We start from the raw sequence: 26,813 nt of genomic DNA on the forward strand, positions 1-26,813 counted from the left end.
AGGACAGGAACAACAAAGGGAAGAAAGAAGTGTGACCTTGACCTTGAAGCGAGTCATCTGAAACATGTGCTCTCCACGTCGTCTCGGTGTGGTGAACATCTGTGCCAAGTTTCTTTGAAATCCTTCAAGCAGTTCAAGAGGTACAGAGCGGACAGGAAACAAACTGATATGACCTTTGGCCCCTAAATGCGACTTTGACCTTGAAGCAAGACATCCAAGGGGTTCAAGAGTTACAGAGCGGACACGAAATTGCTAACAGATGGACGGACACCGGGGGTATAACATAATATGTCCCTTCGGGCGTATAACAAGTACAGAGTTAGGTTTACATAAATATGAAGACTCTAGCTATTATGGAGAAAAGGAGATAGTCAAAGTTTTTTATATATTAGCCTATATTATATACATGTCACACACATAGGCGCATCCATTTTTGAACCTAGTGCAATAATTTGAACAATTACGGTAGACAGTCAAAACCCTGATATCATATGCTAAATATCCAAGAAACATTTCTGTAAAATTGTTTTAAAATTGGGCATGCTGTTTCTGACAAGAACATTTTTAAAGTTTCTAGTGTATACATATAGAGGAATAGTGACAACTCCCACTGGCGGCCATGCTTTAAGACAAATCAAAACAAGAACTCGTAGAACACGAAATACCCCCTTTGATGCATTCAGTAATTGCACAAGGAACAGAAATTATTTGGTCACTGTTCTATTGTTCTGGGTGAATGTGACCTTGACCTTTGACCTATTGACCTTAAAAAACACAGAGGTCATCTGCTGGTCATGATCAACCTCCCTATTAAGTTTCGTGATCCTAGGCCCAAGAGTTCTAAAGTTATCATCAGGAAATGGTTTAGCTGTTCCTGTGACCTTGAATTTTGGCCTACTGACCTCAAAAATCAATAAGGGTCATCTGATGGTTATGACCAACCTCCATATCAAATTTCATGATCCTAGGCCCAAGTGTTCTTGAGTTATCATCCGTAAACCGTTTCACTGTTCCGGGTCACTGTGACCTTGACCATTGATCTACTGACCTCAAAATCAACAGGGGTCATCTGCTGGTCATGATCAACCTTCCTGTCAACTTAAATGATCCTAGGCCAAAGCATTCTTGAGTTATCATCCGGAAACCGTTTAAGTGTTCCGTGTCATTGCGACCTTGACCTTTGACCTATTGATCTCAAAATCAATAGGGGTCATCTGCTGGTCATTACCAACCTTTCTGTCGATTTTCATGATCCCAGGCCCAAGCGTTCTTGAGTTATCATCCGGAAACCATTTAACTGTTCTGGGTCACTGTGACCTTGACCTTTGACTTACTGATCTCAAAACCAAATCATCTACTGGTTATGACCAATCTCGCTATCAACTTGCATGATCCTAGACTCAAGTGTTCTTGAGTTATCATCCGGAAACCGATTGGTCTACATACCGACCGACATCTGCAAAACAATAATTATACCCCTCCTTCTTGAAAGGGGGGCATAATAAATTGAACAAGGAATGTGGAAAATCCACGAAAACCAGGTTTTTTAAACTTTGTGTCATGCAAACAGGTTCTGTATAAACAAGAGGGTATTTTCAATATGTAAAAGGCACATAGTTAGGTTTTAGGCATTTATATAAATATCAAGGCTCTAGGCTCTAGCTATTACAGATTCATAAAAAAAGATATTCATAGTGTCTTTTATATTATCCTATATTATATACATGTCACACATATGGGCATGTCCATTTTTAAACCTAGGGCAATAATTGAAAAAATTATGGTAGACAGTCAAACCCTAATATCACACACCAAATATCCAAGAAACATTTCTGTAAAATTGTTATAAAATTTGGCCTGCTGTTTCTGGCAAGAACATTTTTAAAGTTCCAAATATACAGGGAACAAGAGTGCAAGAATGTCACAATATACGCCCGTCACAGCAAATTTCTTTACTCTAGCACCTGTATTTGCAAATGGAATTTTAACTTTGTGGTTGTTTAGTAATAACTAAGTGTTTTGTTTTTCTAAGTCCACAAAAAAAACTCCTTACCAGGTAGAGATACCTTAAAATACACCTAAAATTGGAAAGTAACATCTATGTTGTACCACAGAAAAGTGGTCTTGGTTTTTCCCTACGGTCAATTATAAAAAAGTTACAATATAAGTTATTTATAGTAACAACTATAGGAAGTTAATCTTAAAAAAAAAAAAAAAAAAAAAAAAAAAAAAAAATCAAAAAAAATTGTAAGTCCTCGCAAAAATCTTTACCAGGTAGAGACTGGTCAAAATACACCTCAAAACTGGATGTAGCATGCATATTGTACTACAGAAAAGTGGTCTCGATTTTTCCCTATGACTAGTAATGAAAAAGTTACAATATAAGCTATTTATAGTAACAACAAAGGGAAGTAATTCGAAAGAAGGGAACTGCGCATGACACTTCGTCTCATGATGGTGTGTAATTGTGTCAAGTTACATCAAAATCCCTCCATGCATGAAGAAGAAATGCTTCGGACAAAGTCATTCTTGTATCTGACCTTTGGCCTCTAAGTGTGACCTTGACCTTAGACCTAGGGACCTGGTTCTTGCGCATGACACTACGTCTCATGGTGGTAAACATTTGTGCCAAGTTATATCAAAATCCCTCTATGCATGAAGAAGACATGCTCCGGACAAGGTTTTCATTCTTGTATCCTTTGACCTCTAAGTGTGACCTTGACCTTAGACCTAGAGACCTGGTTCTTGCGCATGACACTCCGCCTCATGGTGGTGAACATTTGTGCCAAGTTATATCAAAATCCCTCCATGCATGAAGAAGAAATGCTCCGGACAAAGTTTTCATTCTTGTATCCTTTGACCTCTAAGTGTGACCTTGACCTTAGACCTAGGGACCTGGTTCTTGCGCATGACACTCCTTCTCATGATGATGAACAATTGTGCCAACTTTCATCAAAATCCCTCTATGCATGAAGAAGATATGCTCCGGACAAAGTCATTCTTAAATTTGACCTTTGACCTCTAAGTGTGACCTTGACCTTAGACCAAAGGACCTGGTTCTTGCGCATGACACTCCGTCTCATGATGGTGAACAACTGTGCCAAGTTTCATCAAAATCCCTTCATGCATGTAGAAGATATGCTCCGGACAAGGTCTGTGGACGCCGCCCGCCCGCCCGCCCGCCAGGGGCGTTCCCATAATACGTCCCGTTTTTCAAACGGGCGTATAAAAAGTGAAAACTCTCTCTGGCGGCCATGTTTTTTGATGAATCAGAATAACTTGAACAATCATAGTAGAAGGTCACACATGGACGATATGAGTCAAATTACTTCAAAATCAGGCCAACAGTTTCATATAAAAAGATTTTTAAGTTTCTTCAGTGGAAGCAGTGGTCGTGAGGGCTAAGACACTTTCCTACGGAGGTGAAGGCCCCTGGTTCGAATCCTGGCTACTCCCAATGCGGTATGTCCTTGGGCAAGGCACTTATCACGATTGCCCAAGTTGACCCAGCTGTTAATGGGTACCAGCAAATTGCTGGGGGTAAGCTGGTATAGTTGGTTTTAACTGTTCTTAAAACAGGGTCACTCAAAAGCTCATGTTAATTGTTTCACAAAGCGACGGTAAATAAAATTTACCTTTACCTTTACCTTTACCTTTACTATATATATATACAGGATAAAGTGACCATGCCCTTTGGTTGCCATGTTTTTGACAAATCAAAATAAATATAAGAATCTTGGTAGAAGGTCACACAAGGACCATTTCTGTGAATTTTTTTGAAAATATGGCCAGCAGTTTCATACAAGAAGATTTTTTTAATGTTTCCACTATATACATTATATAGGGAAAGCGACCATGCCCTCTGTCTGCCATGGTTTAAATTGGAATAACTTGAACAATCCTGGGTGAAGGTTATACAATGACAATTTGTGTAAAATTATTTTAAAATCAGACCAGCAGTTTCACACAAGAAGATTCCACTATATACATGTAGGGAAAGGTGACCATGCCCCCTGGCAGCCAAGTTTTTTAGTGAATCGGAATAAATTGAACAATCTTACATAAGGACCATTTGCGTGAAATTATTTCAAATTTGGACCAGCAGTTTAGAAGATGCCGTTTGAGGTTGTGCAACCTGAAGCAGAACCATTTGAACAAATTTGGTACAGGACCACCCAAGAAACACCAAGGTCAAGTTTCATCAAAATCCATTCAGTAGTTTTGGAGGAGATGTCTTTTAAAGACATTGTAAATGACAGAAAGACGCCCGACATCTGTGAAACTTTCAAGCATATCCTTTCAATAGTGGTTGTGGAGTTGGACACAGGAGATTTTTCTCTATATTCTATACAGCAGAACTATCATAGGGCCATAACTGTGGTAAAAATAGTCACAGCAAAAGTTCCTTCCTTTAAGGTCATCTGCACACCAAACTTGTTCATCTGAGAAAGTTTGAAGCAAATCAGGCTAACAGTGTGGGAGAATTTGGACACACAAGATTTTCTCCATATTCTATATAGCAAATCTATCAAAGGGCCATAACTGCAGTAAAAATAGTCATAGAAAAAAATCATTCCTTTATGATTATCTGCACACCAAGCTTCTTCATCTGTGAAAGTTTGAAGAAAATCAGGCTGATAGTGTGAAAGGACTTGGACAAGATTTCGGGACGTATGGATGGACATATGGATGTACAGATAGCAGCAACGCTATATGCAACCCACATAAATGTGGGGACATAATCAAGTGCTACGCTGAAACTAGAAGATGTTTTTGTAAAAAAGCACATGTCTCCCCCATTGCATAGTCGTATATGCAAGAAGTCAATAGGGGACAAGAGCAAAAGTCAAAGAGACATTGATCGTTGGTTGCAATAGGAATCACTTACTTGGCAGGTCCAATCATCCCACTAAGTTTCAACATTCTTGGCCTAGTAATTCTCAAGTTATGAATTGGATATGGTTGTCCATGTTCAGGCCCCTGTGACCTTGACCTTTAACAGAGTGGCCCCAAAATCATTAGGGTCATCTACTCTGCATGTACAATCATCCTATTAAATTTCAACATTCTGGGTCAAGTGGTTCTCAAGTTATTGATTGGAAAGAGTTTTCTGTGTTCAGCCCACTGTGACCTTGACCTTTGACGGAGTGACCCCAAAAAATGGAAGGGGTCACCTACTCTGTAATTCCTATCTCCCTATGAAGTTTGAAGGTTCCAGGTCAAACGGTTCTCAAGTTATAAACAGGATATGGATTTTCATTTTCTATCCACTGCAACCTTCACCTTTAATAGAGTGACCCCAAAATCAATAGGGGTCATCTACCCTGCATGTCCAATCATCCTATGAAGTTTCAACATTCTGGGTCAAGTGGTTCTCAAGTTACTGACCGGAAATGGTTTTCCATGTTCAGGCCTCTGTGACCTTGACCTTTAATAGAGTGACCCTAAAATTGATAGGGGTCATCTCCTCTGCATGACCAATCATCCTATGAAGTTTCAACATTCTGGGTCAGGTGGTTCTCAAGTTACTGACCTGAAACGGTTTCCCATGTTCAGGCCCCTGTGACCTTGACCTTTAACGGTGTGAACCCAAAATCAAAAGGGGTCATCTACTCTGCATGTCCAATCATCCTATGAAGTTTCAACATTCTGGGTCAAGTGGTTCTCAAGATATTGATCGGAAATGGTTTTTCATGTTAAGGCCCCTGTGACCATGACCTTTAACGCAGTGACCCCCAAATCAACAGGGGCCATCTACTCTGCATGACCAATCATCCTATGAAGTTTCGACATTCTGGTTCAAGTGGTTTTCAAGTTACTGATCAGAAATGACTTTCCAAGTTCAGACAACTGTGGCCTTGATCTTTGACAGAGTGACCTCAAAAGCAATAGGGGTCGTGTACTCCATAAGCCCTGCCACCCTATGAAGCTTGAAGATTCTAGGTCAAATGGTTCTCCAGTTATTGATCGGAAATGAAGTGTGACGTACGGACGGACGAACAGACAGACGGACATGGCAAAAACAGTATGTCTCCCCCAGTTGTGTGTGTGTGTGTGGGGGGGGGGGGGAGACATAAATATATCACTGAACTGGAACATGCCAATGATATTCATATATAATTTTGTCAATGATAATTCCTGCAAGGTTTGGTTGAAATCTGCACAATGGTGTAAGAGAAGTTGCCAATACCATAAAATTTGACAAATCGGCCGTAACCCGTAAATCACTGAACCAGAACATGCCAATCATATGCATAATAAGATTTGAAACTGATCTCTCCTTTAATGTTTGGTGGAAATCTACCCAGCCTATAATGACAGAAAACAGCACTAAGTCTTAACAAATTCACATCAATTTATTCAGATGTGATTAATGCACAACTCAATTATTCAATTGTCTATTCTTTGAAATGAAAGAAATGAAGCTATTGGCAAAATTCCTGTAATGATCTACCTGTGTTCAATCTCTTTAAGGTTATTATCCACATTTTTTGTTCCCCATTTCTTTTCACTTGCCTTCATTTTAGCAAGCAAGGTAAGTAGATCTGACTTTGCTTCCGGCTTCTCAGCTTTCTTTGAATTCTTGGCACTGAAAGAAAAGATGTAAAACTTACCAAAATTTACTCTTAGCTTCATGCTCACAAAGCAATCAAAACTAAAATAGGGCATCCATGCATTTTTAAATACCTGCTGACTATTGGAGCTAAACTTTTCTTCATACTAAAACTGCAAGAAAACACTGCCAAAGTCAATTCCAAAGACTACGTGTAACCATAATATCCAAATGTAAGCATTTACATAATTATGTCTGTCTATATGTATCTATGTATCTGGATTAATCATATACTCTTAAGTTCATTCTATTTTTGTTATTATCAGATGGTATCTAAAAAAATTCAAATCCATCACTACAGACATATGCAACACAAACTTTTAAGAACTTTATGTGTATTTTTCACTAAGTGAAGGACCATAACACTGGCCTGGCTGAGTGGAATATCAAAGAGAACTTCAAGTGCACAACTTCACATGCTATAAAACAATCCGATAATGTTTTATGACTCTAAGCCAAATACTTTTTGAGATATATGCGACACAATTTTGTATCACATTTATGCATACTTCTGACAATCAGGGACCATAACTCTGGTCTGACTGAAAGAAATCCGAAACAAAATCACAGGTGCACAACTTCACATCCTGAATAACATTCCTATGATGTTTCATGACCCTATGTCAAATACTTTTTGAGATATGTGCAACACAACTTCTATGCTTTTTATGTACATTTTTTACAAGGGCCATAACTCTGGTCTGACTGAGTGATATCTCTAACAAAACTCCAGGTGCATAACTTCACATGTTTAATAATATTCCTGTAATGTTTCAAAAGTAACTTGGTCAAATACTTTTGAGATACACAAGACACAAACTTAGGCCCTTTTTAAGCATATTTTTGACTAAGTCAAGGGCCATAACTCTATTCTGTGTGTGGTCTAAATTAAAACCCCTGGTGCACAACTTCCCTTTCTGAATAAAACCATGGAGGTTTAATGATCTGGTCAATATTTTTGAGTATGAACAACACTAACACAGTGAACGCGATGACAAGGGCAACTCTAAGCCCCCACCAGAAAAATTTTAGGTGCACAAACATGGGGGCAATCACTGATCATAATGACTGGTAATATGAATTCAGCCTCTATGAGTGAAATGTCCGTAATGAATGAAATTTTTCGTAACTCACATGTTGACGCTTAAATGTCAGATCTAAATTCACGACTTGAAATCAATACAATTAACAATTTGGGTGGAAGACAACACGTGTTTCATGCCTGAGAAGGCAATGACTAGCTAATTATATCATTCAATGATAAAGGTTATAACACTGTTACAATGTTTGTAGTTACTATTAAAAAATCTCTGAAATTAGGCTACAATTCGAAACAATGTGCCCTTTGCATGTTGTTCCCCTTAGAAAGACAAAATGTTGTGCATCAATAATTCTCGACAATGGAGTTTTTTTATATTTAATTTCAGAAACAATGTTACCGGTAGTTGTTTGTTTTGTTTTTGTTTATTTTTGTAGCCCACCAACGGATATTTAGATTAATTTACCTTTGTCCGTCCATCCATACGTGTGTCCGTTTGCCCATCCGAAACTATACATGCATGTAGCTTACAAATAAACCTGAGGTCTTGAAACTGTACAGGATTGTTACTCAGCACGAAAAGTTGTGCACCTGGGTTATTAGGTACCCTTGATCCTAATATTAATAAAGTAATGATCTCGAGAACTTATGACCCTTTATTGAGACAAATAACATGATCTTAACCATTAAATGACGGAGGCGAATTAGTAACTTTTTCCAGATTGTTTCAATGCGTTGGATCTAAATTGATGATATAACACAACGTATCGTCAATGTCAAGTAAAAGTAAGCTTAAATTAGCATCATCATTAGTCTTTGAACTGTTTAAAGTGATAATACAAGTTTTTACAAGTTTGTAGCATCTGTTCAGGCCAAGATCACTTTCATCCGACTCATGATCGAATTTGACCTATTGTCTTCTAGACGCTTTTTCTGTTAGTAATAACGTATTTACCAATAGAAAAAGGTCAGAAATTAAACGTCTGAGGGATATTATAAAGGGTACCAACAATATGCGCGGGAGCATGGCTTCAGCAGTTAACACAGGAACGAGCCGAGACTCAATCATGTGTCCGACTCATGATCAGTTTACCCTAATGGGTTCAGTGGCCAGTAGGTTTGCAATTTGATTTTGTAAAATACAGTAAGAGGGATGATTTAATACAGTATTATCATTTGGAAAACACTGCTTCATGTTGCAGATATACCTTGTACCATTTCAATTTTACTAACCAATGGATTTATATAAAGTTGAAAAAAAATCGAACAATATTCTAGATAGGGACTGACAAATGAGCCGCACCATGAGAAAACCAACATAGTGCATTTGCGACCAAAATGGATACAGACCAGTCTGGTCAGGATCCATACTGTTCACTAACGGTTTCTCCAATTCAATAGGCCTTGAAAGCCAACAGCATGGGTCCTGACCAGACTGTAAAGATGCACAGGCTGGTCTGATCCATGCTGGTTGCAAATGCACTATGTTGTCTTCTCACAGCATGACTCAAATGTATTTCAATTTTCTCATCATTTTTCTTGACATTTCTCCAAATGATATGGAGTTAATTGTTTGCCTTATATGTCGTTTTATAAAATGGATCTTTTACGATTTTAACGTCACTAAGAATCAAAATAATTCAAATGTTTGCAGTCTTAATGGGGTATAGCCTCAAAAAAAAATATGCACAAAAATAAGCAAAAACAACTAATTCTTCTGTGTTTCCATAATTTATGATCTATCAATAACTAAGTTTCAAAGTCTTCTTAGAATATATGCATAATTCCTGATAATTTCCACTTTCAAAACTGCTGTGTTCATAAAATAACAAAATCAAGACTATTAAATCAATTTTTCTGCATTTGGCTACATTCTGTGCCAAACAGATGGAAAACAATGTTTTACTTGTTGAACTTTCAACAGGGGATAAATATTATAAATCATATCTTGGGAAGGATAGCCATGCAGATGACAAAAGTCGGTGAGGCATTAATTGCCATGATCATATCAATTTGCACCTTTCTCAATAAAACTTTTTGAACTAATGTCCATTAAATGGTGATAAATACATGATGGATTAGGAACTCAGGGAAATTCTCTGAATCTGGGCAAAAGTAGAACTGACTAGTATAAGAATTTACAATGTGCATCAATGTATCAATTCTAACAAACCACCTAGATTGATCGAGAAGGATCAATCTAGAATAAGTAACAAATGATCTATGTAAGTTACAACTTGGTATCTCCGATATCCTGGACAAAAGTGTGTTGGACACAGGGGCTATACTATGCTCCCCAAAATTTAGGGACCATAACAACATACAAAAAGTGAAGACAAGTTAATTCATAATTAAACCTGCAAAAAGTGGTTAGTATATTTGAAGATATTTATTCAGATATACCTAAGTTGTGTATAAAGACAAAGTATGTATTGAATATACATGTGCTGTCCTGAAATACTCTTATTTTTTGACCGATTTCGCCCAAGAGTCACAGTTTAATCGTACCCAGCTGAGAAACCATATGGACGAGCCGCTAGGACTTGAATAATATCGCGGTGGAAAATCCATAATGCTTGAATAATTTTCTAAGTATTTAAGTATGTCCACAGATTCCCTAAGTATTTTAACTGAGCTGATCGCAATTACATCATGATTTGTGCATTAAAAAGCACTGTGCATTTATTAGCGTGCACTATTTACAACTGGGACCATATGAATTTATGACAATTAATTATCAATAGACAATCAAAATTCATGCAAAGTAATATATTGATAGGATAATACAACTATCATCGTTTTAACATCATAGTTGAGTACCCACAGGTTTCGGTAAACAAAAACGCGTTCTATCAGATTAATGTCGAGACAAATCGTGCCAAGGCTGCAGAGACTCTATCCTCAAAACTTGTCCCGGCGTTCAGATGGTAGAAAATGGTACGATGGTCAAAAAAGAAGGCAGCTGCGAAAAAAATATAAAATCATTTATGGCTATATTATATGTTTCCCGAAACAATTGCTGAACAATTAGCCGGCATTTGTATATCTACTGACAATAAGATTTTCCTTGTTTTCCTTTTATTACTGAGTTCATGAAATCTGAAATATTAGAGACTACCGCAGCATAATAAACATTTGTGTTATGCGTGGGACATTTGCTGTTTTAATGTAGCGTTACAAAAATGATAAATTACAATTGTATATTTTTGAACTCCACTTGTGCCCAATTGCCTAAAGTGTCGAACTTACACACGACAACAATCAAATAATATCCATCTTGACGATGTAGATGCAAACACTGGCAGCATTGTTACTGAGCACAGAAAAGTGCTACTGTTTCATGAATTTGCACCGTCTTCTAATAAAATTGCCCAACGTTTTTATGCTTAAGTGTCGAATGTACCCGAGTTAATCTACTCCCTGCATTATATATATCTACATTCTACAGGAATTTTTTCTGGAATACCCCTTTATTCTCATATAACTTCTTATTGCAATTAATCAGTCAGTATTTTTACTTAATTTTAGACAAATAATATATATTTTTATCCATGGTAAGATGAAAAGCATATATTATAATAAAGACACCATAAGAATTGATACCATGAAAGCAAGGTATCAATAAAAATAATGTTGAGCCTTTTGCCATGACAATGTGAAAATATTAGCTCAATGGCATAACAGTGATAAAACATTTAGTTAATAATTCCAAATTAACTTATGGACTACAAAATTTAGATGTTAGTGTATTCCTTTCAATCCAACCATATGTATAGAAGTAAATACACAAGACTGTATATCAATTTTTTAAATGAAATTCCAGAAACATAATTTTTCTATTCGATTTAACCTGATTATAGTGTATTTTGGATGATGAGATTTTAAATGTATATTTTTTTTCCCTGATGGAAATAAATATAACATAAACAAACAACTATTTATACCAACCAATTTGTAAAATACTTAAGTTTTGTTGACGTTGTAGATTAATGTTTAGACATCAAACACCCTAAATAACTGAAAATTGTGGAACATCATTCTAGATAGATTAGACTGTAATTATACAATGTTATATGAAAAATGTGACAAATCTGTTGAATAGAATTTAATAGTTATGGTAAAATGTTGAACTGCTTTAACATTATCTACATGGATGAATGGTTCTCTTCCATATTTTGATATTTATGCATTATTAAGAAATTATAACATATAAGAATGAATCGCAGACAGTGTAAGTTTGCTGAATGACTGGTCATTCACCACAAATAATATGAAACTTTCAAGTCAATGAAGCTATTTTTAAATAGATTTATCACATTTTAACATTTCTATGAATGCATATTGTTAAATAAATACTTTCTTCTTACATTATGCATGCCATAATGGAAATAACAAGAGCTGTCAGTGGACAGCGCGCTCGACTATTCTCAGTGCTTGATAGTATAATATAAGCAATGAGTAAAACTTTAACATTACAATAGCATATCTATCGAAAAGGGCCATTTCAGTCAAAATGTTGTAAGTGCTCTCCTTTTTACAGTGGGGTCATGATGTAACAAGTATGCAAAATTGAAGATTCTAATGGACTTTGAAACTATTTGGGTGGTCGCAAATTTAATCATTTATTCTAAGTTGAAAAGGCATAATTCAGTCAATGCTTGATAGAGTTGTTCTCTTATTACAGACTGGGGTCATGATGGTAAACAAGTATGCAAAATATGAAAGCAATATCTCAATGGACTTATAAAATATTTGGGGTGGTACGCAAACTTTAACATTCATTCTCAGTCGAAAAGGGGCCATGATTCAGTCAAAATGTTTGATAGAGTTGCCTCCTCCTTTTTACAGACTGGGGTCATGATGGTAAACAAGTATGCAAAATATGAAAGCAATATCTCAATGGACTTTGAAAATATTTGGGGTGGTACGCAAACTTTAACATTTATTCTAAGTTGAAAAGGGGCCATAATTCAGTCAAAATGCTTGATAGAGTTGTCTCCTCCTTTTTACAGACTGGGGTCATGATGGTAAACAAGTATGCAAAATATGAAAGCAATATCTCAATGGACTTTAAAAATATTTGGGGTGGTACGCAAACTTTAACATTTGTAGGACGCTCACGCTCACGCCGATGCCGGGCGAGTAGGATAGCTCCCCTATTCTTCGAATAGTCAAGCTAAAAAATGATTTAACGATATATATGTATACAGTCTTGTCATAAACACATTCTGTACAGATGATAATACATAGAAAAGGCAACACATTTCATGTGTGGGTCTATCTCAGTTTATAGCTGGTGCATGACTGTCTCACACTTGAATATACATCATGCAGCACAGTTGGGGTAAAGTCCATTTCACGTAGCACTTCTGGAAATACAAAAGTAAAACTTTATTAAATAAAGAGAATAAAACATAGAAGTTTGTAAAACAATTATAATATCATTTTTGACATTTGCAGGAATTCTTAGAAATATATTATCAAGCAGCAAGTCAGGTAACTCTACAAACTGACATTTTGTCTAATTTCAACTTGTCTAAGGAATAACCTGTCTTAAGCAGCAAGATTGTGTTGCTACTTGGTTTGTTGCTTTATTTAAATTTTACATGTCCTTAGATTCACTAAAGTTATAAGTAGGACTATCTGAAAAAGATTGCATATTTTATAACATTCAATGTACATATTCAGTAAAATAGTGAAAACAATAAACAGATGAATCTGATGATGTTCACCTATGATCTCACCTAAAAGCTCCAACAACAACCTAAAACCTCTGATTAGTATATGATCATATGATGTAATAATGATAAACTACCTAAAGTGTTTTTATATAGCATGCAAAAACAATGAACTTGAGAACTGCCAAAACTTCACCTTATGAGTAATAGGAGTTCACTTTTCCCCTTGTAGTAAGTGTTGTTTTTCATGAAGCATTTGAAAACAATAGATATTATAAGTACAGTGCAACCTCTATAGAGCAAAACCCTGTGGGATATACAAATATTTTTAGTTATGTTCAGGTTGTTGTTCTGGAGAGGTAAATTTGATAGTTATATTTCAGCTTAGGAAAATTCTGATGAAGTTGTTATAGAGAGGTTTTTGCTCCAGAGTAAGCTACTCTCAAGAGGTTGTACTGTATAAATTGCTTCAAACTCCATCTCTTTCAACTGCGCTAAATGAAGAAAAACAACAAAAGATTCTCCAAATTTAGAATTTCCTTGTTTACAATTTGATAATTAATGTTAGGCAACTATGCAGACAGATTTTATGTGATACAATGCTGCCTTTAACCATTTTATTCCAATGAACAAATTGTCAGTCTTGACAAAATCATGTGGAAAAAGGTCCCAGTAAAAAATATTAATCCTAATCATTTCATATATATTGCAAAATCAGCTTTACAGAACTCATAAGTGGCAAAATTAAATTTAAATGTTGTCTTTTGATGTGCAGCACCCAGGCCATGTCTTTTTATCACAATGGTTTACCTTAATATCTGTTACTTTCATCATTTCTTTTATGTCCCTTCTGCACTAACCATTGTCTTCAAGTTCTGTAGGTAATCAACATAAAATCAGTGTCAAAGCATTTGAATATAATTGTTTTCATTTTCTTAATATAAAGATACAAAATTAATGTACTTCATGTTTTTACTGACTGATACAATATACTGATAAATTTGTATTTCAATATTTGTTATCAAAGTACATTTTCATTCTATTTTTAGAGTGTTTACATTACAAAGCTTTCACACATTTATTACTAAAACATATCTAAAACATTATCTTTAATGGATATGTGTACTTAGTAAATTGAGGGATACACAAAGCTACAGGAAAGAAATGTTTATGCCAGGCTGACAAAGTCCAGAAGGTTCACATCTTGTCAGGAATGTCAGCCTTATAGCTGACTTGTACAATTATTTCAGAAGCAAGTATGTAGTCATACAGCATATAAATGCTTTGAGATCTTTGTTTAACAAATACAAAAGCATAGTACCTCCTGCATTTATTCATAATGGTAACATCTGGGACTACCACAGGGTAAGACAGGTCAAACAACTGTACATACTCAAACTTCTCTCTACCAAAACTGAAAATGAAAATAATACAAACATTTTTTCCTTAATTTTTGTACAAAAGATGACCTGTACATTTAATACAGACTTTTTACATTTATTAATCTAAATATAACAAGAGCTGTCCGTAAGACAGCCAAGCTCGACTATTCGAAATATTGTCACAGAAGCAGGAAATTATTACCCAAAATGTTAAATATCAAAAGAGTTTTAAGTTCGAAATGGGACATAATTTGACCAAAATACATATCAGAGTTATGGGACTTGATGCTATCAACTAGTTTTATAACCCTGAAGAAACATGTTAGGTTTCAATTCAATATCTGCATTAGTTTTGGAGATAGTAACTTGCATGTAAACTTTAACCAGAATTTTCTAAGTCCAAAAGGGGGCATAATTTGTTCAAAATACATGTTAAGAGTTATGGAACTTGACCTAGTGAGGCTGGTAATTGACCTAGAAAAGGAATTAATAAGATTCAAAGCTATATGCCTTTTGGTAATAGCTGTATGTACTTGCACGCAAAACTTTAACCAGAATTTTCTAAGTCCAAAAGGGGGCATAATTTGCCAAAAATACATGTCAGAGTTATGGGACTTGATTCTATCAACTAGTTTTATAACCCCGAAGACACATGTGAAGTTTCAATTTAATATCTGTATTAGTTTTGGAGATAGTAACTTGCATGTTAAACTTTAACCAGGATTTTCTAAGTCCAAAAGGGGGCATAATTTGCTCAAAATACATGTCAGAGTTATGGGACTTGACCCAGTGAGGTAGGTAACTGATCTAGAAAAAGAAGAAATAAGTTTCAAATCTATATGCCTTTTAGTAATAGCTGTATGTACTTGTACGCAAAACTTTAACCAGAATTTTCTAAGTCCAAAAGGGGGCATAATTTGGCCAAAATGAAGGTCAGAGTTATGGGACTTGGTGCTATAAACTAGTTTTATAACCCTGAAGACACATGTAAAGTTTCAATTCAATATCTGCATTAGTTTTGGAGATAGTAACTTGCATGTGAAACTTTAACCAGGATTTTTATAAGTCCAAAAGGGGGCATAATTTGCCCAAAATACATGTCAGAGTTATGGGACTTGACCCAGTGAGGTAGGTAATTGATCTAGAAAAAGAAAAAATAAGTTTCAAATCTATATGCCTTTTAGTAATAGCTGTATGTACTTGCACGCAAAACTTTAACCAGAATTTTCTAAGTCCAAAAGGGGGCATAATTTGGCCAAAATGAAGGTCAGAGTTATGGGACTTGGTGCTATCAACTAGTTTTATAACCCCGAAGACACATGTGAAGTTTCAATTCAATATCTGCATTAGTTTTGGAGATAGTAACTTGCATGTAAAACTTTAACCAAAATTTTCTAAGTCCAAAAGGGGGCATAATTTGCTCAAAATACATGTTAGAGTTATGGAACTTGACCCAGTGAGGTTGGTAATTGACCTAGAAAAAGAATAAATAAGTTTCAAAGCTATATGCCTTTAAATGATAGCTGTATGTACTTGCATGCAAAAAGTTAACCAAGGTGTGACGCCGACGCCGACGCCGACGCCAGGGTGAGTAGAATAGCTAGACTATTCTTCGAATAGTCGAGCTAATAAAAAAAATAATAAAATATATCATAACTCATTTTATGTTTAAAATTGTAATCATTAATAAACATGAACCTGAAGTGTTCTAATTTATAAACGCTCTGGCATGTATATATTAAAAACATACATAACCAAAACTGTCAATGCATAAATTGTATCAAGGTATGTACACAAAACATGATGATCATAACTAAAACAAAACCTATTGGTAATTTCTGATTAAACTTAAAGACAGTGAACCCAGTATCAAATGCGTAAATATACAAACATTACAAGGACATGTTAAAGAAAGGATTAAAAGCAGAAATTATTGTAAACACTATTTAATAATAGAGATAAATATTGATATGAAACTTCAATCAGATAATACATTGCAATGATATACAAATATGCACACGATAGAACAAGTGAAAACTGTTTTTCTTGATTTCAAGAATACGCTGTATGTAAGAGTTCCTGTGTTATAAATACAAACTTTAGTCAAAATAGTAAATTTTTTATGTTAAAAAAGGACCGCTTGCGTTGTGACTGCATCTGAATTTTTTGTATAAATAAGGAAATATTGTCTATACATGATGTTTAATCTAAAAAGGGATCACTCTTCAAAAGCAGGATAGAGTATGTTTCTGATTACAGTGTCACTATGAGGAAAAACTGTTGCAATTTTAAAGCAATAGCTTTGAAAAGTTTATGAAAAATTGTTTTAAACATAATATTCAACAAGAAAATGATTTTCTAAGTCAAAGGGGCAATAATTATTGCAAAAAGCAGGATGGATTATTTGCTTGTGTACAGGTCAGTTATGAGGTGAACAAGAGTTGCAAGTTTTAAAGCATAGCTTTGATAGTTTAAGAGAAAAAGTTGACCTAAACATAAAACTTAACAAGAAATCTGAAAATTTCAAGTCAAAGGGGCCATAAATCTTGCAAAAAGCAGGATGGAGTTAGTTTCTTGCTGTACAGGGTCAGCTTATGATGGTGAACAAGTGTTGCAAGTTTTAAAGGAATAGCTTGATAGTTTAGGATAAAAGCTGACCTAAACATAAAAACTTAACCAAGAAAACTGATATTCTAAGTCCAAAAGGGGCAATAATTCTTGCAAAAAGCAAGATGGAGTTATGTTTCTTGATGTACAGGGTCTGCTTATGATGGTGAACAAGTATTCCAAGTTTCAAAGCAAAAGCTTTGATAGTTTAGGAGAAAAGTTGACCTAAACATAAAACTTAACCAAGAAATCTGATATTTTCTAAGTACAAAAGGGGCTATAAATCTTGCAAAAAGCAAGATGGAGTTATGTTTCTTGCTATACAGGGTCAGCTTATGATGGTGAACAAGTATTCCAAGTTTCAAAGCAATAGCTTTGATAGTTTAGGAGAAAAGCTGACCTAAACATAAAACTTAACCAGGCAACGCCGACGCCGACGCCGACGCCGACGCCGACAACCGCTCAAGTGATGACAATAACTCATCATTTTTTTTCAAAAAATCAGATGAGCTAAAAAGGAAGTCCCAAATTTCCAGAGCTATTCACAGGCTGAAAATTTTAGGTACTAATATCAGCAAAGAGGTTGATATCTATACTTTTTAATAACTATCGTCAAAGGTAGGGAAAAACTTACTGGAAAGGCATACACTTCTGATCTAGTCATTTCAATGCATTTTCAGCTCATTTGCATATAAGAAGAAATTTACAGAATTCCCCCTGTTTCTCTTCATTTTCAAAAAATATGTACGATGAATATAAACCAAAACATTCTCCTATGTGTCAGCTATCAGATATATATTTCAATAAAGACTGTCAACTTAATTACCTTGTTTTTAGAAGAAGACAAAATTCCAGCAACTTTCGCTTCCCCGCAAAAACTGTACCGGTGCGCACATAAAAAAATCTCAAAATTAATGTGATTTTCAAAATAATACAGTCAGACCACAATTATTTCCCTTGAAAATAAAATGCTCTAGGTAAATGCCTATCTTAGGTATTGTTCAATCAATTATAGGTGATGGAAAAATATACTATTGTGCGACAGATGATGAATGGTTGCGCAGTGGGCAGACTCATGTGTTCGATTTTACACATGAACAGGAGAAATGTTAAACAGCATGACCGCCTGCGCGGTGCGCACTGGTCTGATCTTTTTGGTCGAACACTATGTTGGTCCTGCCAGATTTTATAAGGATGTGAAAAAGGATCACTTACTTGCGTTAAAAACAGACAGAGTTATGTTTCTGTAATTATAGTGTCATGATGATTGAAATACAGGAATTTTAAACAAAAGCTTGCGTGATGTCATTTAATAAGTTGATGTAAAAAATATGTCCAAACATGATTTTCTAAGTCCAAAAGGGCCAATCATTATTGCAAAAAGCAGGATGGAGTTATGTTCTTGACTGTACAGTGTCACTTATGATGGTGAAACAAGTGTTGCAAGTTTCAAAGCAATAGCTTTGATAGTTTAAGAGAAAAGTTGACCTAAACATAAAACTTAACCAAGAAATTGATATTTTCTAAGTCCAAAAGGGCCATAATCTTGCAAAAAGCAGGATGGAGTTATGTTCTTGCTGTACAGGGTCACTTATGATGGTCAACAAGTGTTGCAAGTTTCAAAGCAATAGCTTTGATAGTTTAGGATAAAAGTGACCTAAACATAAAACTTAACCAAGAAATCTGATTTTCTAAGTCCAAAAGGGGCATAAATCTTGCAAAAAGCAATATGGAGTTATGTTTCTTGTGTACAGGGTCAACTTATGATGGTGAACAAGTTTGCAAGTTTAAAGCAATAGCTTTGATAGTTTAGGATAAAAGCTGACCTAAACATAAAACTTAACCAAGAAAACTGATTTTCTAAGTCCAAAAGGGGCATAAATCTTGCAAAAAGCAATATGGAGTTATGTTTCTTGATGTACAGGGTCTGCTTATGATGGTGAACAAGTATTCCAAGTTTCAAAGCAATAGCTTTGATAGTTTAGGAGAAAAGCTGACCTAAACATAAAACTTAACCAGGCAACGCCGCCAACGCCGACGTCGACAACCGCTCAAGTGATGACAATAACTCATCATTTTTTTTTCAAAAAATCAGATGAGCTAAAAATTAAACGAGACTTACCTTGGTAAAAGTCGAAGTTTGATTTCAATTCTTTGAGTAAGAATTGAGTGAGGGCTTAACTGAGATTCGGTTGCGCATGCGCAGATCACACTTAAAATTGTGTTTTTTCCCATTAGTTAATAAAAACATGCAGCAATTAATTTCTAATCAACAACACACTGTCGGGTGGGAGGGCGGCAGTTAAGCCCTCACTCAATTCTTACTCAAAGAATTGAAATCAAACTTCGACTTTTACCAAGGTAAGTCTCGTTTAATTTTTTAAATTCTTTTTCGTTTAAGAATTTCGTTCAGGCTTACCTGAGACTTTGAAGCCTAATGTGAAAAAACACCTAGTGCCGCAACACACCTTCCTGAAATTGATCTCTGCCTGTATTTATTTTCCTATCATAAAACTGTGCAAAGGTACTTTCTGTAGACCAACCAGCTTTTTCTAAAATTGTCCCAATAGGTACTCCTGAAGCCTTGGCTTTAGATGTTGATTCTGCTCTAACACTATGAGAGCCGAATACTTTAGTGTCTATCCCAGATCTACACATAATAGTTTTGATCCATCTGGAAATTGTGTCTCTTGTAACATTATTATATGGTTTAACATAACTGAGTAACAGTCTATTAGAATTTCTGTCATTCCGTATGACATGCGTGCGTGCTAAATATTCCTTCAACACAGTATAAATACAAAGCCTCCTATCTGGAGAATAGGCCTTAAAAGAAATAAAAACTATATTACATCCTGGCCTATTCTGTTTCAACATACCATCAAACTTGAACACAAACTCGGTTTTTAACTTTTTGTAACTGTTATAACAAATTAACTGTAACGTCTGTACGCGTGCAGCCTGAGTCAGAGCCATGAGCATCACCAGCTTAAGTGTAAGGTTTTTTAACGAAAGATGTTTTACCGGTGAAAATGTCTTTAAATAAACCAACACTTTATTCACATCCCAAACAGCAGCATAACGCGGTTGTGATGGTCTTGCTGCAAATACACCTTTCATGTATCTAATGACCAATGGGTGGTTACCAACTCGAAAACCTCAAAATTAAGTCCCAGAGCAGAAAGTGCTCCACGTGCTGTATTAAGGCTTTCATAGCCTAGACCTTTATTAAACTGTTCAGTGAAAAATTCAATTACCGTTTCCAAAGTTGGCGAAATTGGAGAAATTTTTCTTTCAGTACAGTAGCGAAACCACCTGTTAATGTGTGTGTTATACTGCTTTTTTGTTCCTGATTTCCAGGAGAGCATGAAAATTTTGGTAGAGTCTTCTGAAAAGCCACGTTGTCTGAAACTGTTCCTGACACTTTGCAAGCAATCAGTCTGAGTTTTCCTTCCAGGGGATGTGTTACCTCTTGATTCGGTAGTTTCAGTAGACCTTTTTTCTTGCGAACAATGACTTGTGTCTCCACCAATATTTCCATAAGTCTCGGAAACCAAGGCTGAGTCGGCCACAGTGGCGCTATGATGATGCCCTTGGCCATGTCTCTTCTCATTTTCTGCACGTATCTTCCTAACAAACTGAAAGGAGGATAAACATACACATTATCTACAATCTTCCAATCAAAGGTAAATGCATCTACGTAACTGCAATCAGGATCAGGTTTCCAAGAACAATAATTTTTTAACTGTGCATTCAACCTCGAAGCAAAACAATCTAAATCAGGGACACCCCACAAGTCACATATTTTACTAAAAATATTTTCATCTAGTTTCCATTCAAGATTGTCCTTAAACTTTCTTGATGCTTCATCAGCTTCTAAATTATGCTTTCCTGCAATATGTGCAGCAGTTAACCAAATGTCATGAGTTATGCACCATGTCCAAATATCAACAGCAATCATATTACACTGAGGAGACACAGTTCCACCCATATTATTAATATAACTGACAGCAGTCGTATTATCTGACATAACTTTTACATGTGTGGAAACAATAGACTTCTGAAAAGACCGTAATGCATGGAAAATTGCAAGTAATTCCAATACATTTATGTTTGATTGACTTTCTTTAACAGTCCACCTACCGCCTATTTTTTTGGTTAGGTACTTAGCCCCCCAGCCAAGGAAGGATGCATCCGTTTCAATAATGTTACTTGGATTTGACCTGTCAATTACTCTAGACTGTTGCCGTAAATTCTGAATCCACCAAGCTAACTCAGATTTCATTTTGTCTGTAAGTGGCATAACTGCATCGTAATTTCCAAAACTATGCTTCAGAGAAATAGTTTTTGCTAGTTCTAGATCTCTATAATGCAACTTTCCATAGTCTACAGCAGAAAAACTAGCTACAATAAGACCAATAACCCTGGCCACCTGTCTAATTGGTGCCTCAGATTTTCCATACAAAATTTGACATTCCTGAATAATTTTATCCTGCCTTTCTTTTGGCAAAATGACTACCATTTCTTCAGAATCTATTATGTTCCCCAAGTAATGCAATTTTGTAGTAGGAAACAATACTGATTTTTCTTCATTTGTAATAAAACCAACCTGTGACATCAGGTTAACTGTTGCATCAATATTATCAACACATTCAGTAAAAGTATCACCCAACAAAATGCTGTCATCAATAAAACCTGAGCTTATATATCCCAGGCTACGTAATCTTGCATAAATGGGCTTCAAAAGCTTTGTGAAAAGACGAGGGCCTTCACTAACTCCATTAGCTAAGCAGGTATATTGGTAAATTTGGTCGCGCCAAATGAAACGGAAACATTTTTGCTGTTCATCAGCTATTTTTATGGAATAATATGCGTGACGGATATCAACTGATCCCATTTTTTACACCTTTCGTTATTAATGTAAGAGCTTTTTCAAACGTTTCCATCTTGAAATGTTTATAAGGAATGAATGTATTAACCTTTTTTAAATTCAAAATCAATCGGTATTCACCATTCTTTTTTGGTCGTAAGAAGATTGGTGATAGTATTTGACCTTCCTCTGCCTCGACAGGCACAATAACTTTCAAATGTAAAAGTTTCTCAATTTCACGATCAATTTGCTGAGATTCAAACATGTTAAATTTATACTGAATGCTATGACAAATTTTTGTTTTAGAATCTTCTTCATTAATTTGAAGATCAATGTGACAATTTTCTACTATATCAAGAATTTGAGGATCAGATGTTAGTTTTTCCCATTCTTGCACAAATTGCGCCAATCTACCTGCTTGAAAATCAGAAACATTTACCTGTTTTACTGCTTTAATGGCATCCGAGACCCCCGTCTCTGGTAGTTTTTTGATTCAACTGCAGGTGTACCAGGGTCAAACATGCCCCGGCCTCTTGGTCGCATGCCACGGCCATATCCACCCCTGAACCGGAACCCTCGATTCATGAGTCTACGTGTTGGTCCACCTCTGTAAGGGCGGCGATCAAACATCCTATTACTGATTTTTGAGCAGTCTTCAAGCTCTTTGGCTGATTTAGAGACATCATCCCCAAATAAGAATTTCGTAAACGGTCGGGACTGGCTACACAAATGAGTATACTCCTTGCTCATTTCCGGACGTAAAAAATCCTTTCTAGTCAGGTTCACCTGTTTGTTCGCATGCCCAAGCAAGGCGAGCACATCATTACACTGATCAATCACTGTTCCTAACTGTACATCAGAATGCTCTGATTCAATCTGAGCCAGCTAATTCACCGCTTTCACCAAAACAGTGCCACTCTTCACTATAGATTCTTCAATATGCTGAAGTTTCCTATCAGATGTACGTGCATTTGGCGAGACTGCGTCCCAAATTAACTGATTCATTTTAACCACAGTTAAAGCGTCACAATTTTCTGGCCTTGCATTAAGGTCATCTTTCGTGAGTTTATTGTAATGCTCTTCATCGAGCCCATTCAGAAACAATTCATTCCCTGTAGATGCCAGAACCGAATCAACATTAACATCACAAGTTTCTGTACTCTTAAATCGTTTTGCCATGTCTTTAAACCTATTATTATTATTCTCATCCTCGTCACTTTTTCTCTTTTTCTGTTCATCAGAATCCTGACGTTCACTAGATCTATCATCAAATGACTCCTCGTCATCATCAAAATTCTCATAGTCGTCATACAACTGTTCATAATTTTCCACTTTACTCGCTAACTCTTGAATTTTCTCATTCTGATCTTTCATTTGTTTATCGAACGAACTTTTCATAACTTCCAACAAGTTAAGAATCTTGTCCTCGGCAGATTTAACCATACTCGACGAGCTGGCTTTTTCCTCAACCTTTTTAGGAGCTTTCGCCAGCGCTTTGCCTTTATTCACTTTTTCTTTAACTTTTTCACCTGATTCCACAACTTTCTTCGAAGTTGTATCTCTCGATTCTTTACTAGCATCCGCCATTACGACGGAAGTGAAAAAATCACACCACGTGCGACCTAAAATTCGCCTCGTTTCACTAAATTAAATTTACTAGATATGCACTATGTGCATACAAATTTGTGTCAATAACTAATCAAACAAACTAGAATGAAATTTTCAATAAATTCTTCGATGAAATCGATCTACGACCGATTAAAAAATCTTAAACTACGAGGCGTGTTTCTTGCAGAATTGCAACCGGAAAAGTGATCTGCGCATGCGCAACCGAATCTCAGGTAAGCCTGAACGAAATTCTTAAACGAAAAAGAATTGCGCATTCGAAACTAAGAGAAGTTACTCGGACTAGCTACCAATTTCGAAAAAGATAACCGATATTAATAAATGCAGTTCTTTTTTAGTTAAACCATCATTTATTCTATTTCAGACCTGTTAACCCCTTCAAAACCATGTCAGTAGTCCCAAAGTCTGTGCACTACACTTTCAATTATCCAGACAGACAGGCCCAGACTGGGCTGAAAAATGTTTGAGCCATTTTTACGTGGTCGGTTAGAAGCAGGGTGAGTGTGGGGAGGGGTGTTCCTTCCTGCTTTGAATTGCAGTCAGATTTTGAAATGGGCATTGTGGCAGCTGGTAAAAGGGCAAATGTATCAAACTGTAAAGTGGCATTATGGGGGGAGGGTGTGGGAGGATACCCCCTCCTGCAAGTAGGGTTTGGAGTATCACCACATGAAAATTTTGAAAATGTAGACCCCTGATACAGCCTTTGGTGCATTTCCTAACTGAAAATTATATGTTTCAACTTCTAAATATTACCTAGATTCTTTTTAGTGTTACAATATCCAAAGTATGAATGACTGTCACTTCATATCTTTACTTTCCGGTCATGCCTCAGGACTCTAGAATATAAGTCTGATATAGATTCTATGTATGTGTTATAAAAATAAATTCTAGAATCATTTCTGTTACAATATTATCTATCATGTCTGTTACTTGAATGTTAAAATTTCATAACACAGCTTGATATTTATCCAAAAATATTATATCCAGATACGATTACACTTTTCTAAATACCGCCCAAATCTCCAGTTTCAACAATATGTTTTACAAATTGTGATGATACGAACACAGTTTAGCAGAAATTGGCAGTATCTGACATTGAAGTTTACGCCACTCGCAATTTTTTATCATTTTTATCTGGCCGATCTTCGTAGTATTTTTTTGGTAAACTGAAGTCCGTATTTTCAAACGCAAATTCGTAGAAACTACAGACAATGCGTTGTTATAAACAGGTCACGTGTGTTCGCCGACAAGTGCCCAGAATGTAATCAGGATTCATCTGCGAGGTCTTGCAGAAGAATTAACAAACTGCACATATCTTATTCGGGTCATTTAAAATGAAGCTGTCAAAATATAATTTCATCGATGTGGTAAACTCTTTGATAAGAGACATTCCAATGCTTTCAGAGGTACCCGACTCAATAAAATACTAGCAGTATGTTCCGGAACTATATTTTGTCTTTCGCTGGTAAGTCTGCGCAATTCATGAAATGCACAGCAATAAATTTGTTATTTGCGCAATGATTTTAAAGATTACTTTTTGAAACGGGCAGGGTAACAAATGGATAATTTGGCTAATAAATCAATATGCAATTTTTATTTGAATTTGTGACATAAGGGCATAAAATTAATCACCATTACCATATGCGCAAACTAGTATTACCAAATCCCGCAGAATCGTTATTCATGTTTATGCATAATGAGTTACCGTGGAAGAAAATATGTGACTTTATTGTGTATTGCACAATTACACTTTATAAATTTGACAAATTACATCGTATATTGGTCATATCAAATGGGATTGACATAACTGAACTTCATCCGATCAATGAACTCTTTGAAATTAGAGACAATCTAATGGAACTACATCAATGCACTATGTTGTTGGTCATTTAATGAGAATGAGAAATCGGGCGATAGCTAGCAAGGACTCATCAAACGCTTTCAGCGTTTAGCCGACTCAAAAAATGCATAGAGTAGTTTCCCTTTACCGAAATGGCAAAACTGACAATTTTTGTTGTTAACTATAACACACGCAGGAGTTGTCGATTGCGAAGAAGACTATTGCGAAGTTAAATGCAAGTCAATGTATTCTGGTAAAATGATAAGAGTAAAACGAAAAAGAAACGGGCCTTAAGTTATGACTGAACACTGGTCTGAAGTCTGAAATATATACATAGATATATATACTGGCTGTCCCTCCAATCAGCGGTCACCTCACTTAAGCGGCCAAGTTGTCTGTTTCCCCTGGCTGGCTGCTTAAGACAGGTTAGACTGTACAGTCTAACCTGTCTTAAGCAGCCAACCAGGGGAAGCAGACAATTTGGCCGCTTAAGCCAGGTGACCGCTGATCGGAGGTACAGCCAGTATATGTATTTTTCAGACTTCTGACCAGTTTAGCCTTTAGGCCCATTTCTTTTTCGGTTTTCTATTATTATTTTACCAGGATACAATGACGTGCATTTGCCTTCTCAAAACGAATGGTCTTCTTAGCAATCTAAAACTCCGGCATGGTTTTTTTTACAACAGAAATTGTTACAGACAATTTTCCAACTTCAAAACAAGTTTGTTTACAATTTTCGCCATTTTTGTAAGGGAAGCTATTCTCCGCGCTTATTGTCTATGCTAAAATCTAAAATTGCTGTTACGTTCCGTAAAAGATAGAATGGTTTATATCTTTTTCAAAACACAATTAATTTTGTATAAATTTAATAGTATTTTGATGACAGAAGTATAAAAAAAATCACAAATATTATGCAACTAATTAGTTATCGAGTATTATCTTTAACCGAGATGAAACTGTGAACAACAAAATTGACACGAGGTAACACACTAACTGCCGATAATTACTGGCCATTTGATCATAATAAAAAGGGGATTACACCTTTGGTTATCAGTTTTAATTGAGAAGCTCATGTCATTTTGTCATTCTTGTGGTGAAGTCACACGTAACTTAGCAATCACGTGCTTCTCAAAAATCAGGTATCTTCGGCGATTATCG

General features: G+C 35.8%; 2 protein-coding genes and 1 long non-coding RNA gene across 5 annotated transcripts in view; all 3 read right to left on the reverse strand.

Annotated features, from left to right (window-relative positions):
• The window catches only part of LOC123551432 (28S ribosomal protein S31, mitochondrial-like), a 201,410-nt gene that overhangs the window by 150,737 nt on the left and 23,860 nt on the right, over nucleotides 1-26,813 (reverse strand). For all 3 annotated transcript variants that reach the window (XM_045340370.2, XM_045340369.2, XM_053540916.1), the window contains exon 3: nucleotides 6,455-6,589. In XM_045340370.2, coding sequence (XP_045196305.2) covers nucleotides 6,455-6,589 — 135 coding nt within the window. The remainder of the gene's footprint in view (nucleotides 1-6,454; nucleotides 6,590-26,813) is intronic.
• LOC128556298 (uncharacterized) lies at nucleotides 12,335-15,766 on the reverse strand. Its single transcript, XR_008370550.1, has 3 exons — nucleotides 14,652-15,766; nucleotides 14,141-14,205; nucleotides 12,335-13,021 (listed from the first exon to the last, which is right to left on the reverse strand). It is a non-coding gene; the product is annotated as an uncharacterized LOC128556298 (long non-coding RNA).
• Nucleotides 19,501-25,873, reverse strand: LOC123551434 (origin recognition complex subunit 5-like). Its single transcript, XM_045340371.2, has 2 exons — nucleotides 22,629-25,873; nucleotides 19,501-20,957 (listed from the first exon to the last, which is right to left on the reverse strand). The coding sequence occupies exon 1, from the start codon at nucleotides 23,774-23,776 to the stop codon at nucleotides 23,075-23,077; it is 702 nt and encodes a 233-aa protein (XP_045196306.2). The 5' UTR covers nucleotides 23,777-25,873; the 3' UTR covers nucleotides 19,501-20,957; nucleotides 22,629-23,074.

Source organism: Mercenaria mercenaria, chromosome 4 (assembly GCF_021730395.1).
Source record: "Mercenaria mercenaria strain notata chromosome 4, MADL_Memer_1, whole genome shotgun sequence".
NCBI classification, from domain to species: domain Eukaryota; kingdom Metazoa; phylum Mollusca; class Bivalvia; order Venerida; family Veneridae; genus Mercenaria; species Mercenaria mercenaria.